The sequence below is a fragment of the Mastigoproctus giganteus genome, chromosome 3 (genome assembly GCF_048544385.1).
Source record: "Mastigoproctus giganteus isolate SK-2022 chromosome 3, ASM4854438v1, whole genome shotgun sequence".
In the NCBI taxonomy this organism is placed as follows: Eukaryota; Metazoa; Arthropoda; class Arachnida; order Uropygi; family Thelyphonidae; genus Mastigoproctus; species Mastigoproctus giganteus.
Genome location: NC_143577.1, coordinates 250,358,537 through 250,376,314, shown reverse-complemented (window position 1 = coordinate 250,376,314; position 17,778 = coordinate 250,358,537). Strand labels below are relative to the sequence as shown.

General features: G+C 35.8%; 1 protein-coding gene across 1 annotated transcript in view; it reads right to left on the bottom strand.

The window, feature by feature from the left end:
- Positions 1-7,121, bottom strand: part of LOC150089024 (zinc finger CCHC domain-containing protein 8 homolog) — a 94,275-nt gene extending 87,154 nt beyond the window's left edge. Inside the window, exons 1-3 of the mRNA XM_090369779.1 lie at positions 6,665-7,121; positions 3,207-3,296; positions 2,991-3,087 (exon numbers count right to left, since the gene is read on the bottom strand). Of these exons, the coding sequence (XP_090225905.1) occupies positions 2,991-3,087; positions 3,207-3,296; positions 6,665-6,729 (252 nt within the window). The 5' untranslated portion in view covers positions 6,730-7,121. The remainder of the gene's footprint in view (positions 1-2,990; positions 3,088-3,206; positions 3,297-6,664) is intronic.
- Between the last annotated feature and the right edge of the window lie 10,657 nt (positions 7,122-17,778).

The window sequence follows — 17,778 nt, the reverse complement described above, 5'->3', positions numbered from 1 at the left end:
AAGAGGTAGCACTGTCCTAAGAGGTAGCATTGACCCAAGTCTGTGTGATGATCCTTGATAATCTTCTCATTGTGGCTGTTGATGAGTCCAGTTCAATACTGCAGGGTTGTCATTGTTTGAGTTGGATTGCTCTGTACTTTGGCATCATCAACTACAAGGACTGCTCTGGGCCAGTATTCTGCTCTTGAACATGCCGACAGTGTCACCATTGATCAAAAGGCCTTTGGACATGTTTGTCAGCCCTATAATATAAATTACATAGAGTCAAATACATACTTATACACACATATGTAGACAAGGCTGGGAGAAGTGACTGGTATGGCTTAAAGAACTGAAGTAATGAGGTGGAGAAGCCTGCACGATAGTCAGTGGGGAGACTTAAGATGTTGGGGAAGTCCCATCTGTGATCTAATTTACAAAATATACAGCATAGTCAAGGCCACTGTATTGCCTTTTTTGATTTCCATCTGGTGTTCACTGAAATAAAGTGCCAGTTTTTTCTTGCTGTGACCTACAGATAACATCCTTCACAGTTTTGAGCAATTAATTTAGACTGCTTCTTTGCCAGTGAGCTGAATAACTGGAATTCTGTGTTAATACGTTTGCTGCCGGAAGAATAAATATGCATTCATTCAATTGTGGTCAACAAATGAGCACTGTAACAGGAAAGGAATATGAATTGAACAACTGATCAGTATTGACACACTGATTGAACATGGGCTATTTGCATTATGGCTAAGATTTTGCTTAATATCAATCACCCTGTCTAGAGGGTGCTATAAGAGCTATATACTTGATCACAGTTTCATATATCAAAGTTCCTTTCTTATGTTGAAGTTATTTTATCTAGTTTAGTATTTTCCACAAGAAAAGGTAAAATTTTTTGAAGATTACGCTTGCTGAATTTTAATTCTTTAATTTGCAAGAAGTGTCCAGAGAAGCCAGCACTTTGTTTCGACTGCTTTGCAGATTATCACAAAGAGCCACAGTGAAATATCAAGTGAAGTTGAATACATAATATAACTGGTAATATGTAATAAAACTGATATAAACTAGAAATATTTTCTTGCAAAACCTGTGGCGATTTTGTTCAAAATGTTTTTGTGCTTGTTTTTTTTTTAACAAGCAACTAAAGCCATGATGTATCAGTGTATTGTTTCTGTAAATTTTCATGTATTCTATGGGCTCTGCCTATTTTTCCAGATGAAACATCTGGCAAAAATAGGCAGTTTTCACAAGGTAAAAAACCATGCAACCCCAGTGGCCACTGGGGTTGCATGGTCTTTTGACTGCAAAGCAGTCAAAACGTAAACCACCTTGCCAGAATTTGAGTGCAGGCCTTTATCACATGGATGCATGTTCAATAATATGCATTATTCAATAATATGCATAAAGTTCATTCTCTGTACCAGTGATACAGATATGCGACACTTTCTTTACTAAAAAATGATAATACTTACTGAAGAATGATATTGAATCAGAATGTAGGAAAAAATATTATAAGTTACACAAAAAGCACATAGAAAGGACCCTCACAAATATAAGTGGCAGCAAATGTGTTAAGTAGTTGTTTCAGGGACTTAGAGGTGGCAACCTTTGTTTATGGGTATATCATCAAAATAAGATTCCCATCTGCAAGACTGAAACAGCTCCTGACACAGAGATCCACTTATACAAAGGAGCACGAGAAAAATTTCTTGTTAGTGTCATTAAGAAATCTAGAACAAAAGATAAAACGATCCTCAACTTCTTGTACACTAACACTTAAGTGCATGATAAACAGCACTTAAGCTGAAGGACAAATTCTTGATGTTCTGGATGCACAGAGCAAAAAAAAAAAAAAAAAATATAATAATAAAAGCCACCACTTTGTGACTGGGCTAACCACCAGTGATCCTACTGAAAAACCAGCTGGATTCAACTTGAAGACTAGTGCGCCTTAATCTTATAACATAGCATAGTAGAGGTGGATATCTTTCACACTGATAGGGACAGACCAATTCAATCTATTATTGTGGTACTTCTTTTCAAACAAAATTCCATGTAAATAAGTGCCCTTTTGATGCATTTTCAAAGAAATCAATAGATTTCCACTCAGCAACATCTGAGATAATAAGCTAATTACAAGGATTAAACTTCTGACTAAAGACTGTTTTACCAAATATAATTTTTAAGATACTACTTATATTTTATGTATTTAGTTAATTCTATAACTATCTACAGATTTTCTTTTAACTTTGTATTTTCCTCCTTTGTGTTTATAATTAAACCTTATGTAAACCAAAAAAATTTACACACTTTCTCTTTTTGCTAGATGCTCACACCCAACTGGGTGCATAAATTGTTATGACATGGTATTTAAGTCTCTCCTACAAGGTAACCATTTACATTAAACATTCATCCTTTTTAGATTTTCGTTTACCACCACCTTCATATTCTCATTCATGAGCAATGTCCACTTTAACTTAATGCTCCTGGCAGCAAATTTTTAATGGAGTTATGGTCAGACTTTATTTATTTATTTATTTTTTTTGCTGAATTCTTCCTTAATCTTCATGCACAACAGTTTACTGCATTATTTGAATATTTTCAACAGTTGTAGAATGTCTTCTGCAGAAGAATCTGAATTTAAATTAAATGCAATTGTAATATTAATAACTTCAATACAAATCACTAGCAAAATGCAGTTTCAGAGCAGTGAAACTTCAATATAAATATGAACAATATCCTTTATAAACAAATTATTCTATCAGAGATAAAAGAAACCAATTTTGACATCTCTTTATACAGGAAAATGGTTTCTGAACATTTAGAAAGAATAAGAAGAATGAATCCTAAACAAAATTAAAATACAAGTAAAAGGTCAAAAGAAATCAAAAGACCATTTCTGGTCTCAGTCCGATGTTTCATTGGTCTATCTACAGACTAGTGAAACAGGATGTTGCTTCACTGGTCAGAAGAGATATCCATGAAAGGAAGAAGAAACCTACCTTTCCCAAATCCTCTAAAATTCTCATATCTATAGATAAATCTTGTTCCTCTGATAAAAGTTTCCTTAAAAACTTATCAATTTCACCTCCATATTTTCTAAGGATGAAAAAAATAATATAAATAAAAATGAGAATGTTTAGAAATATTCATTATAATAATATCAATATATACAAATATATTAAATATATCAGAGAAATTAATTTTTTGATACTTACTTTGCAAGGATTTTGTTTCTGAAATTTATTTCCACCAGAGCACCCCCACAATTTTCCTTTTGAAGAGAGTTGTGATTTTTCTCCAATCTTAAATCTCATTAAGGCAGATATTTCAAATGTGATTATAATTATTTTTTCTTTGATTTAAATAATATATATGATACCACAACTTAATTATGCTTGAAGGTTTCTACCATCAAATAGTTCATCAAGGGTTGGCTGCAAGCCTTAGATAAGGAATAAGGATGCCAGTACAGGCTTCACAAGATTGAGTATAAATACTACCACAAAAAATGCATAACCAAGGCAAAAATACAATGCATTGTTAACTGCTGCCCTGATTTATCAGCTGGAACCAAACAGTTCAAGATCAAGTTGGGAATTCCTCTGCCCCTTGGGGCTGTAGGAAATAATAAAAAAAATTACACACTAATACTAGGAGCAAAATTAAATATATATCTGATGAATTTAAATATTGGTTAACACATTTGCTGCCACCTAAATATGAGAGAACTCTTTCAATCTGCTGTAATTTTCAGAATGTTAAAAAATCAACATTCTGAAAATTCGTACATAATGGTTGAAAATTAAAAGTTTGGGATTCATTGCTAAAAGCAAATTTAAAAGCAAACACTTATTTTTGTGCTGAGCTGTAAATCAGAACAAATCTTAAAAGTTTATTCATGTATATAAACTAACATCAACACAAGCAAAAAAAAACAAATAAAACTGAGTCTATAAACAAATCCCAAGCATTACTGCAAAGCATTTAATCAGTGTGCCAATACTGAGTAGTTATTAATTTAATGTGCCTTTATGTTTATAGTGCTCATTAGCTAAGAATGACATGGTACACCGTGTGAGTGAATTTTGAATGCAGTTTTGTGTTGTGACACATCACTCCTAGTCCCATTTTAAGCATATATGCATTGAAGCAGGGAATGTGTTAAATCAGAGCTTTCCAAAGTAGGTGTCACATTGTATCTATCCCAAATCATATCAACTTTTGTCTTCATTCTGATTTCCTTTTGCTATATATATTGATGTAACTGATTGATTAAAACAGTTAGTAATTAACACATTAAAAAGTTATTACAACATATTTCTTAATGCATGCCCTGGCAGTATTGTCTTAGCAGATAGCCTAAACTGATGTTATTTTCATATAAGAGTGTCTAATCCAGGGGTGGCAAACCTATGGGACACGTGCCAGAAAGGGCACGCAGAATTCAGTGTCCCAAAAAAATTGAGTTAACTATTGAACAGTTTTCTTCAAGCTTCGTAAAGTTCAGAGAATTGGAAGAAACTGTAAAATTCATTAAGTTTGCAGACAGTGTAAAACTAGCCATATTAAACCTAAAAATGTTTCAGTGGATCGACCTAGATGATTTTGAGATGCATTTGATTGATTTTCAGAGCAACTCAATTTGAAGGCAAAAACTTATCGAACTCAGAAATGATTTAGAAAATATTGAAAGGGAACGATTAGTGATGGGATTAGCAAAGAAAACTGCAGAAAATGAGGAATTAAAAGTTTGGAATTCCATTCCTGAAACTATGAAATAGCCTTTTATTTCATTCTTTTTTTGGTTACGCTTTTGTCAAGTAAAATGTGTATGAGAAAATTAACAATACACTAGAACACTAATTACCCGAACTAATTGGGACCAATGTTCGTTCAATTAATCAAATAGTTCAGATAATCAAACATACATAAGAATACCCAATTTATACAAAACACAGTGTAATTAGGCCTACAATTAAATTACTGTACCGAGGTATTTTGAAATATGAAGTATTTCAAATACTATGAAATAATAACCAAAACCACACTTTTTTTTTTTTTTTTTTTTATATAAGCAGAAATAAACAAAAAAGTAATTGCACACAAATAAGAGTATAATGAATCTTGGGAAGGTTTATTTTTTAAAATGTATAATCTTGAATTTTTCCTTGAATCATGTGAGATTGTCTTTTTTTCATGATGAAATCTCTCATCCTCTTTAACAGCAGTATCTCCGTAGAACTGCATTCATACTGTTCTCACACCATACCATTACAGTTTCTAGCGCAGTGAAGGCCTCCGCGTGAGTGGGCCTTCAAATGCATTAAGCGTCAGGAGTAATATTTCAGCATAACAACCAGTGCACTAAAAGTTGATGCTGTAATTTTTTTGGGGGAACAATAGTGGTTCGAATAATTAACACTCCGGATAATTGACTTTCTACTGTACTTTGCAAAATTCCGAGCGGCACGCAAGGGTAGTTTTTTAAAAAGATTTAGCTAATTTTGGTATGAACCCTTAAAAAGGTTCACCACCCCTGGTCTAATCTATTTAACATCATCATGTGGCATTCAAAAAGGATGCAGTAAACCAAAAGGACAATGTACTGCATTCCTTACAAATGCAACAATATTTATTTACTTTCTAACAATGTGTTTCTATGAAGCCGGACAGCTTTGTCAAGTTCCACAGAACATACTGGGTTTGATTCAGTTTAGCCACTGTCGTTTGCTCTATGAATTACATCTAAATGAAATTCAAGATAAACTTCTAAATCAAATTCAGCACTATGTATCCAAAAGATTTTATAAAGTTCTTATAAATGGTCACATCTTATGCTCCTCACTGAACCTGAAGTTCTATTGGGTTTTTCTATAATCTAGCATTTACCATGGGCACTTACCGGGAATTTTACAAAGTTGGGAAAGGAATGTGAAAATTTTGGGAAGGGGGATCCAATGTCCATTTGACACCTATGCTTTTCTATATAAAAATCTTCTTATATATAAAGTTTTATATAAAATAAAATTTGTACAGGGATTTCTAACTGAAAACTACATGTGGCTCATAGATTCACCTCAAGCACTTGCTCATTGCTTAGGGGTTGGTTCCCTAGAGATATTAATATTTTTCTAAATGGGAAGGGAAAAAATCTGTTCTAGCTTTTGAAAGAAAGGAGTAGCGGTTAAGTTCAAGAAAGTGTGTGGTGTTGTCTAATTCAACACATAACTGGATGGCAATTCTGAGAGATAAGAGATATAGAATTTTTTAAAAGTGCAAAGCTGGTAAAATTATATAAATCAAAGCTTAAATAAAAGATTCTTTACAGTGAATTTTCAAAGGTAATTTCTACTTTCACAATTTACCTATAGGGATCACCTATCTAACAATGTGCTACACGAATTAGCAGGTATCAGGAATATTGGAGGCTTGAAGTGGTGAAACCCATGTTTAGTCTCTAGAGCAAAGTTTCCGACATCCCCCCCTCCCCCCATACTTCTCCTTCAACCCATGCACGGTACTAAGTACTATAGGTTTTGATACCTTTCGTGTTTGGGGTTTTTCATAAAAAAAAAAAAAAAAAAAAAAAAAAAAAAGGCTCGAAATGGGTCGCAAAAAAAATCTATCAGCATTAAAATCAGTAAATATATTTTACTAACTGAAAAGGATATTTTCTTCATTTTGGGAACGACATTCTTCTTGCAATTTCTCCTGAGAAACTTTGGAGTTTTGATCCATTGGTATATCGATATGCAGCACTCGCTAATTTGTCCTCGAATTTTACTCAAATTTCACGGATACATGAAGAAATTCAAAATACACATACTAAAAACAACTTAAGATGCTTATTGCCAAGTATAATTTAACTTCATTTACTCGATAAAATGTTTTTATCTTGTATACACGAAGCTATGGGCAATAAGGAAATACTTCACTATAAAACTTTGTATATTTTCTATAGAGAATACTTTACCAAGTTTGTCAAAATAAACAGCTAGCTACCATTTCATTCCAAAATTACTGAGATCTCATCAAATATTCTCAATCGCTAAATTAAATAATATTATTGCGAAACTTCAGAAGTAACACCCAACACCAAGCCTAACGAATTTTTCTGCGGTTCCACACGGTGTAGATGAACTCTAGAACAGTTGTCATATTCCTTAATAAATTAGGACTACACTGCTAAATGAATTTTTTTTTAATTATTTTATTTTACAGTATGGCATAAAAATATGTCTTTATAGTTAATTTTGATACAATGATTTCGCAGATGTAACTCAAAATTTGCAATCACATACACGTTACGTATGACGTCACATTTAATAATCAAATATTTAATCTTTATTTTTAATTGTAATAATTACAAAAAATTGTTTGAATTTCCAGAGAATAATTTAGAAAACAAGTCTGTTTATCTATTTATTTGTTTATTAAACCAATTAATACAATTTGTCCAGGTGTTAATTTGAATAACACATCACTCAGGTGAAATATTAAATGCTGTAATGAACTTATTATAGGTCCGATACTTCCTCAGCATGAATTGTTGAGGAGGCTTCCACCCTGCAGTGGGCTGATAATGGCTGCAGTTTACTTTTTCTTTTCTTTTTTTTTTACTACAACTCAACATGCAGTAGTCCGCTATGCTCTAGTAATTGAATCCAACTCTGACACAGATCCACATTCATCAAAAAAACAGGTGGTACACACCTTAAAAATTTTTTTTTTTTTTTTTTTAAAAACGTGGTTTGAAACCATGCAATGGACAATGTCACAAAACGTAAAGTAATATTAAATATCATAAATTATTTTATTAATGATGCCAAAATTTACATCTTCATGAAGCGTGAATTGTATTTGATTTTTTGCTGGCCATTTGCAATGCAAGGCATAATCAAAACGCTGTATGGATTCCTAAGTTGATCCGTAGCATTTTTAAGATGGGTTGATTGCTTTTCTGGACGATTGGCAACTTACGACCATAATCAATCAGCTTTTTGCATTCCCAACATAGATGTCCGGTGGATGTAGACTCCCCCTGAAATCTGCAAACACAGAAGAAATTTATACAGATAGAGTGGTTGAAAATGGTTCAAGTCCATGGTTTACTTGAACCATGGTCAACTCAAATGCTTCTACAAAAAGGAAGAGGTGAATACATTTGCAATACAAAATAAATTAATTTACTCGCAGGGATGATAGCAAAAGTATTGCCTATACCCTTCACGAGAAATGATTTTTACATGTCTTCTGAGCTGAGCAACAGTTTGAGGTTCAATGACATGTGTATGTCTCATTAGGTCCTAATGTATTCTGTTGGCGACATTTATGATATTTAATATTACTTTACGTTTTGTGACATTGTCCATTGCATGGTTTCAAACCACGTTTTAAAAAAAAAAAAAAAAAATTTTTTTAAGGTGTGTACCACCTGTTTTTTTGATGAATGTGGATCTGTGTCAGTGTTGGATTCAATCAGCTTTTTGCATTCCCAACATAGATGTCCGGTGGATGTAGATTCAATCTGAATTACCATCTAAGGTAATTCAGATTGAATTACCTTAGATGTGCTAAAGGACCAGATCAATCTCTTAAAGATATCATAATATGTAGGATGGAATGTAGGATAGACATAAAGGTCCAAGAATTTTTAGTGGGAGCTAAAGCAGTATTCCAGAGAATCAATGAGCTTTAACCATCATGTTGCAATAAAAAAAATACACCTACAGTATTTTGTATTAACGAGTAAAGATGAACAGGTGTTGAGAGTGTTTGAGCATTGAATTTTACTAAAGTTTTTGGGCCCATATAAGATACTGAGGGATCCTAAGGATCAGAATGAATCAAGAAACTTCACCATCTTATTCAGGGTGCGAACATCGCCAGATTTGTGAGGAGGCAGAGACTTGCCTGGTTGGGACATGTTATGAGAAGGGATGATAGCAGAACAACTAAGAATATAATGAAATGGAAACGTACAGAAAGGTGGGCGAGAGGAAGACCACGAAAAGACGGAAAGATGATGTAGAAATGAAGCTAAAAACTATGAGAATAAGAAGTTGGAGAAGTTTGATTTCTGTGAGGGCTTATTGGTGAAACATCGTCGAGAAGACTAAGACCCACACTGGGTTATAATGACAGAAGAAGAAGGGGACAATAGCTCATACCTTGGACCGGCCCTAGCTGCCAGTAGTAGAATAAAAGCATTATATTTGGCAGTCAAAATAATAACCAGAGCCAAATTCTAAAGAAAAAGGCAACTTTTCCGTTAGACTTCTTACGTAGTGTCAAAAGCTTTCTTAATATCAGTAGGGGCTGTTACCAGATGCTTGTGTTTATGATTTTGCATATTTCAGATTCAACCTTACCCTTAAGATCAGGAGGGAGATCTGTTTTTACTGAAACTATATGGAATGTTGCTTATATTGCAAATACAATGTACTGCATACGGCTAGCAGTAATCCGAGATTAACGTACAAACTGTGTGTTGCTACACTTAGGACAGTAAAAAATGAAAAATACCTGTGAGTAATTGTGCTGTCAGATAAGAAATTTTTTCAGCGGTGCAGACAGGCGTCAGGGACAGCTCATGAGGCTTTTCAAATGATACACAGGAAGTTTGCTAGCAGTAATAAGGAGGTGATTGTCCCGTTATGCAAGACAATGGTTTCGCTGTATCTTCAGTACTGCACATGTGATGTGTTTTTCTTCGCTTGTGCTTTACAAGCTTTGCTTGTTGCTCGTGTATACACACAAGCAAAATTTTGCTTGTGTGCAACATTTGCCACTAAAAAAATGTTCTTGTTTATACTCCGGCACGACAACCATGTCAGTGGACTTCACAAAAAACATCAGTACAAATGATAATTTGTATTTAGCAGTCAAGGAATTGAACCCCGACCCACTCAAACGGTGCGTGTTATTGTACCTATACTCCTTACCACTTGGTTACAGTCTACTAATACTAAAAGTAATACTAATATTATTGTTAGGTTTTTCGTTTCAATAAGCCAAATGAAACGAGTATGCATAATTTTTTTTTTTTCAATTACTTTAACAAGGTTTCTACTAAGGAAAATTAGAGATTTCAGTTTTGTGTATTTGACTGACTTTCCCAACACCTGGCCTTTAACAGATTTTAGGAAAGCCAGCATAATTAAACAGTATCGAGATTTAGGATGGACATTTTCCTGAAATATTGGATTGTAAAAATTAAGAGGATACAATGATTATTTTAACAAGCTGTTACAATATTAGGTAGAAATTTCATCAGGTCTTTTATGAGCTCTAAAATACCCTAGCGAAATTCGGAGACTGAACACAGTTAATGATATGAGAACTGTGTTGTATGAAAATTAATCATATAGTATGAATCAGAGCTGTAATACTCAATATGTTCTACGTTGATAATAATATAAGTAAATTAATAAGAGGAGTTTACCTCAATATAGTACGTGGAACACTTCCGTATGATACCCTCCAGAAATTAAAACGGAAAAAACGAAAAAATCGACAACTTACCGGTACATTAAAGTAAAATATAAATAATTAAATAATCAATTTAACACAATTCAAAATCAATTCAAAACAATTAAAATTCAAATTAACGCAATTAAAAGAATCTAACGAAAATATTCAAAGTAAGGAAGGGAGGAAGGAAAATCGTTTTGAATATTTTCGTTAGATTCTTTTAATTGCGTTAATTTGAATTTTAATTGTTTTGAATTGATTTTGAATTGTGTTAAATTGATTATTTAATTATTTATATTTTACTTTAATGTACCGGTAAGTTGTCGATTTTTTCGTTTTTTCCGTTTTAATTTCTGGAGGGTATCATACGGAAGTGTTCCACGTACTATATTGAGGTAAACTCCTCTTATTAATTTACTTAGAAAATTAATCATATACTTTTCTGTTAAACTTTTCAGCAAAAATAAAAAACAAAAATCAAGGGTTCTAAATCCGTCAATGAGGCGAGGAACCTATATATGCATTTTTCATTCAGTGGTTGAGTTAATCGGTATCACAGGAGAAAAGCGAAGTTTTTCACGCATAAACTTGGGTTTTTCTTTGGGAGGAAAAACCCAAGTTTATGCGTGAAAAACTTTGTTTTTCTCTTTTTAGGAAGGATGTAGAGCTGCTGGAACGAGTAAAAAGAAGGGCAACTAGAATTGTGAAGGGGAAGAAAGGGTACTCGTAACAAGAATTGCAGAATCTGGAGAATAGGCACCTGCGAGGTTATCTGAGTGAGCCCTTTAAGGCTCTGAACGGATTGATGGGATTCTTCCTCTTGTCAGACATGAGGTGGCACAAATTCAATTTGACGAAAGATGTTTGCAGAACAGATGTGTAGAAATTTGCCTTTGGCCAGAGGGTGGCTGATTGATGAAACAAACTTCCATCAGTTGTTATGGAAGATGATAGCTTAAATAAATTCAAGGAAGAACAAAACAAAGTATTGGAGGGAATGAATAAGTGAAATGGGAGGTGGCTTTTTTTCTTTTTTTTTTTTTTTTTTTCTTATGCTGTATAAGCTTGCTTTCTTGCATTATACGCCACTGCTAATGCTAATGATTTTGCGTGTATCGCGAGTTTTCAGGGTTTGGATTTGCCTGCTTCAAGAAAAAAATTAAGTTGTCTGATCGTTTTACACACTAATTGCGGATCTCAATCTTTGTTAATGATTGAAGCAGACTTCATAAGAAATATTTTTTATTGCTTGTCTTTTAACTTTACTAGTTTTTGCCTTACTTTCTCAAAATATATGAGGTTTGAAGTAATTAAAGTCTAAAAACCAAGTTCCAGGCTTTTTTTTTTTTTGTTTCGTAATGAACTTTCGTACATTCTTCGTTCCAGAGTTAGCATAGTCTCCAGTGTGGTTGGATGATGATGGGACAAAAGTACTTGCAGCAGTAAAAATATGAAAAGTAATATATTCAGTAACATTATCATTATCATTAGAACTTACATTAATAATGACAAATGATTCATTACAGCAAGCTTCTACAGTATCAGCCGGAAAAAAAAAAAAAAAACGGACACTTCACTTTTCGCATGTCCATTCCCTCCAATAGCTTGTTTAGTTCTCACTTGAATTTATTTAAACTATCATCTCCCACAACAACAGATGGAAGTCTGTTTCGTCATTTAAAAAAAAAAAAAGTAAAGTGCAGCCATTATCAACCCACTGCAGGGTGGAAGCCTCCTCAACAATTCATGCTGAGGGAAATGGACCATAATCTGCCACGCTGGTCCAGTGCGGGTTGGCACATCGACCGTATTCAGCAGTCAGGGGCTTGAACCCCGGTCTACTCAAAGAGCGCGTGCTACTGCACTCCCGCTCCTGCCCACTCGGTTACGGAGGCCGTTGTTTCGTCATTTAGCCACTGTTAATATGAAATTTACAAAACTGAAGCCTTTCTTGGTAAGAGCGCCCCTTTGTTCTTTCGCCACCAATTTCGTTGCCCTTCTCTGCAATCATTCCAGCAGTCCTTCATAAAATGAGGCCAGCAGACCTATATGTAATATTCAAGATGGGGAGGGGACTGACCAGTGCCTTATACAATGGGATAATCTGCTCCTCAACCCAGCTAGCAAAATTCATGCATATCATTGACAAAACCCCATGAGCTGTCCTAGCAGCCTGTCAGCATTACTCAGGGAACTTCATATCTGGTTGCACAATTACCTCAGGTTTTTTTTTTTTTTTTTTTTTTTTTTTTCCTAATCTGAGTGTAGAACAACTCGTTCAGGCGCATTATAGCCAAAGTAGTTTATACGCTATCAAACCCCCAAAACAACAACATGTACACCACTTTGCATTTGTCAATATTAAATTCGATTATCATTCTTAGCCCATCTACCTTCAATTATCATTTCTCAACCCATTTGCCTTCAAATACCATTTCTCAGCCCATCTGCCAAACTTTTATAGATCATATTGCAGAAGCATACTATCATTCCTGTCATTAACTGAATGCTAGTACAACAGGATCTAGAAAAGTTATCTATGGATTACTGTTGAATGAAATTCTCATCAAGCGAAATACGTTCTTTATATTTAGCAGACTCATCATGTGGGACTTCCTTTACTGACATGAGCTGAGTCAAGGAAAATGCGATGACTGTAAACGGCAAATTATTGGAAAATGGTCACTACTAAGAGGGTCATCTAAGATTGTCCATTCTATGCGTGGATACAGGTCTCGAGAACAAATGCATAGATCTATTTCTGAAGTTGTTCCAGTGGAAATTATACATGTGTATTAGGAAGCATCATTAAGTGTAGTTAGATTTTGTGATTGAAGGAAACTTTCTATCATTCTTCTTCGTGCATACGTTCATGAGAGAGCATGAATGCAGCTGATATAGACATCGACGACAACAGAATACAGGGTAAACAATACTACAGTACCGCACAAAAGGTGATATGGACATAGAGTAACGAGTATTTCCTAAGTATGATAAAGCAAAAATTGATTACAACAAGCAGGTTAACTTGAAAAAGATCAAAATCATTATACTCAACCAAATCGGTATAATATACATTGAGTGGACAGAAATTATGGGACACCTACCTAGTAATTGGTAGGCCCACGTTTCGCCCGGATAAGGGTAGTCACACGGCGAGGCATTCAGTCCACTCGTTCACGAAAGTGTTCCACAGGTATTTCCATCCATGCATGCTGCACCGCTGTCCATAACTCCATAACTCCGTCGCATTCCTGGGTGGAGGATCCAAAGCTCGAACGGATCTATCCACAGCATCCAAAAGATACTCCACAGGTTAATGTCCGGCAAATGGGGAGGCCATTCCATGGTGGTAAAATCTGCGGAATGCTCTTTGAACTATGTTCTATTCACCATGGCTCTGTGGGGAGGCATATTGTCCTGCTGGAAGAGTCCATTGCCCTGTGGGTGCACGATGACCATGAAGGGATGTAGATGGTCTACAAGGTTGGACACGTAACCTGATCCGTTGAGAGAAGCGTCTAGACGTACCAAATGTCCCAACGTGAAATTGCCATTCTCATTCCAGGTTTGTACCACTGAAATTAAAATACAGAATGAGATGTGATGACTGCAGTCCTGCCTCTGCTATTCATCTGTTAATGTTGATTATCAAGGCTGGAAGCCTATGATATTTTATTGTTATCTATGATCCTTCTGAAAGTTGCAAATCTATCTGCTTGAATTTGCTAGGAGTCATCAGCTCTTGTCACTCAGATGTTTTTGATGCAGCAAAACCAGTTGGATGGCTGTAGGTGTATTCTGAAGCTGATGATGTCGACTAGTGCTGATATCAATGAACTGTCCTAGAAACTCCTCCAAAATGAAAAATAGCACTCTCCCAAGTTTTCCCTGAGCCTCTTAGAATCAGCGTGTGTTATCCAGTTCAAACGGTTTGCTGAAGAAATTATGCATGCGCTGCTCTAGAATGTGTTTGTGGATCTGAACAGCCTTTATGACAATCGGGCTTACCAATATTCCGTCTTCTACTTTTGAAACTAATACAATAGTCGCGCCCTCGTGGGTATCACAGTTGATAGAATCACCATCATTCCCATACCAAGTGGAAAAGACCTGAGTTTCAGTCCCGTCGATACCGTGAAGAATTTATTACAACGTGGCTGAGTTAGTCAGTCTCAGGCGAAGGTAGCATGGTTTTTTTCCTAAGGAAAATCGGGTTTATAATCCAGCAAAGCAGAAAATGGAACACATTCAGTTTACGGACAGTATATACGGAGCAATATGGCCTTAGTTGCTGACGCTTCTAAAATCCAATTCGTGAACGAGTGTACGAGTTATTGAAATAAAATAAAGTTAATACCTAATATAGTATAAACGGTATTTTTTTTTTTCAATCAAATCTGTTTATTGACACTTGTGATGTAAAATGGGCATGAAATTTAGGCTATATTTTAAGGGGGCGCAAGGCATAAAAGATTGAGAATCTCAGGCTTAAATGATTCTACACTTTTTATATTAAATACTGTAAAGTTGAAGGGCGCCCTCTCAGAAATTCTCGCGTGTCTTGAAACAGTCGCTCCCCCCCCCCCCGTGAATATCTTTCTGTTGTACACTCAGTCCCTCTAATAAAAATTGCTCCTAATCTCAGGTGATTAGAATTAGCATTAGTAGAGGCATATGATGCAAGAAATCAAGCTTATGCAGCATCAGCCAAAAAAAAAAAAAAAAAAAAAACTTCCACTTCACTTCTCCGTTCATTCGAAATACCGACCAGCTGAGCCTTAAATTTATTTAGGCTATCAACTTCCACAACAAGAGATGGAAGTCTGTTCCACCAACCAACCACCTGCTGGCTAAAGGCAAATTTCCGCACGTCTATCCTACATCTGTCTTTCCTCAATTTGAATTTATGCCCTCTCAGGTGATTATTCTGAGCAAGAGGAAGAATCCCATCAGCATTGATCATGCTCAAACCATTCAAACCTTTATACACCTCTATGAAATCACCTCGCTGGTGCCTAGTCTCCAAACACTGTAATTTGCAAAACTTAAGCCTTTCTTCGTAAGAGCACCCCTTTGTTCCATTCACTAATCTTGCTGCCCTTCTCTGCACTCGTTATAAAAGCTCTACATCTTTCTTGAAATGAGGCCCCCAGACCTGTATACAGTGCTCTATAATTACTTGTGGCCTGACCATTGCCTTATACAAGGGAATAATCACCTCCTTATCCCTGCTAGAAAAATTTCTGTATATCATTGACAAGACACCATGAGCTACTCTTGCAGCCCATCTACACTGCTCAGAAGAGAACTTCATATCTGCCTCCACAATTACCCCCAGGTCCTTTTCATTCCCTACCACTGTCAGTGTAGTACCACAGAGTTGATACGTTGCTCTGGGGTTGCTGTTTCCCATATGTAGTACTTTACATTTGTCAATGTTAAACTTCATTTGCCACCTATCAGCCCATCTGCTCAACCTTTCCAGATCCTGTTGCAGTAGCATAGTGTCAGTAGTGTCCTTGACAACCCTGCCAACCTTCTTATCGTCTGCAAACTTGGACATTAAGCTTGATATACCATCATCAATATTATTTATAAATACAGAAAACAATAATGGACCCAACACTGAACCCTGAGTGACTCCACTAATAACATTAGTCCACGATGAGCAGTGGCCATTGATATAGTATGTCTGCGTGATAGTAGAGGATATCGTCATCGTGCTCCCAACATCGGGTGTAAAAGGCTTCGGTTCCAATCTTGTCGATGACTCGAGGAACTTTTATGGGCTTTTTTTCATTCCGTGGCTGAGTTAGTCGGACTCGTGCAGTTTTTCCTATGGAAAAACTGGGGGGTTTCGTTCAGCAAAGTAGCCAACTCGACTAGGGAACACTTGCTCAATTTACAGACATAATACACTCGGTAGTTGAGGTGACTTTCTAGGTGATCCTAATATGTAATAGTTTTTAGGTGATATAGCATATTAATTTTGTCAAGCCACACTGCTTGACAAAATTAAAAGAAGAAATTACAGAGAGCAAACGACCACATCACTTTATTCCCGTTTGGATTGATCAGTGGGACAGCCACATCTCCAACCGAACTGCGTTAAGAAGGCTCAATTTATGTGAACTGTACTCATTCAAGTTAGTGCTTTGTTTCCCATTAACCCCAGACCACCGTAGAGCTCGTTAGAACTAGTGCCATGAACATGTGACTTGGAGCCCTTACAAATGGGGTACAGTTCTGTTCTCTGACGAGTCTAGTTTTAGGCTACAAACAAATTCTAGACATTATTTCATCTGGAAACGACGAGAAATGTGGTTTGATCTGTCCAACATCAGAGAAATTGACACTTACGGCGATGTTTTGTGGGGTGGAATGATGATAAATGGCCGCACTCCTGTTCATGTTTTTGATAGGAGTACCGTAACTACGCAGAGGTACCGAGAACAGATCCTCGAACTCTATGTACGACTTTTTAGGGGTGCAGTTGGTCCAAAATTTCTTTTCATGGACATGGACAACGCCACTGCGTATAAAGCTCAAGCGGTGGAGGAATTAGCATTTAGCACTAGCATTAGTAGAGGCATATGATGCAAAAAAGCAAGCTTATAAATCATCAGCTAAAAAAAAAAAAAAACTTCCCATTTCACCCATCCATTTGTTCCAAAGGTTTGTCCAGTTCTTCCTTGAATTTATTTAAGCTATGAACGTCTACAACGAAAGATGGAAGTTTGTTCCAGTAATCTTGAAATTGAAGAGATCCAATGAATGGCAGGCACGATCACTAGGCTTAAACCCAATTGAAGAGGCGTGTGGGACGCCATTGGACGTAGCAATGCACGCCGACAGCCAACTCCTCGGTCATTTGGTGACCTGAGGTCTACGCTGGTGGAAAAATTAGATTTGTTGCTACAGAATCTTATAGACACCCTTATATCAAGCATGAATCACCACTGTCAGACCTATTTAGCCGTCAGAGGGGATCATATGCCATACATCCTGATTTTATCGTTATTCAATGGTACACCACAATATCAAATTTTGCCCCTCTTCATCGCAAGTTTCACCACGTTTTCTACTTATTCTCTTTATTTTGCCGAGCAGTGTGTTTAGTGTTCCTTACGAAATGCCAGAAGAGTTGAACTAAGAATTGTATGAATATTTGCAGTATAAAGTGTGTTGTTCTGTCTGCAGGAACAAAAGATAAAACAAACCGAATTTACGATAGTAAACAATAAAATGTGCTGTAAACCTTTAATTTTTCATGAGGTACATTGAACCACGAAGAACCTAAGCTTAGTGTGG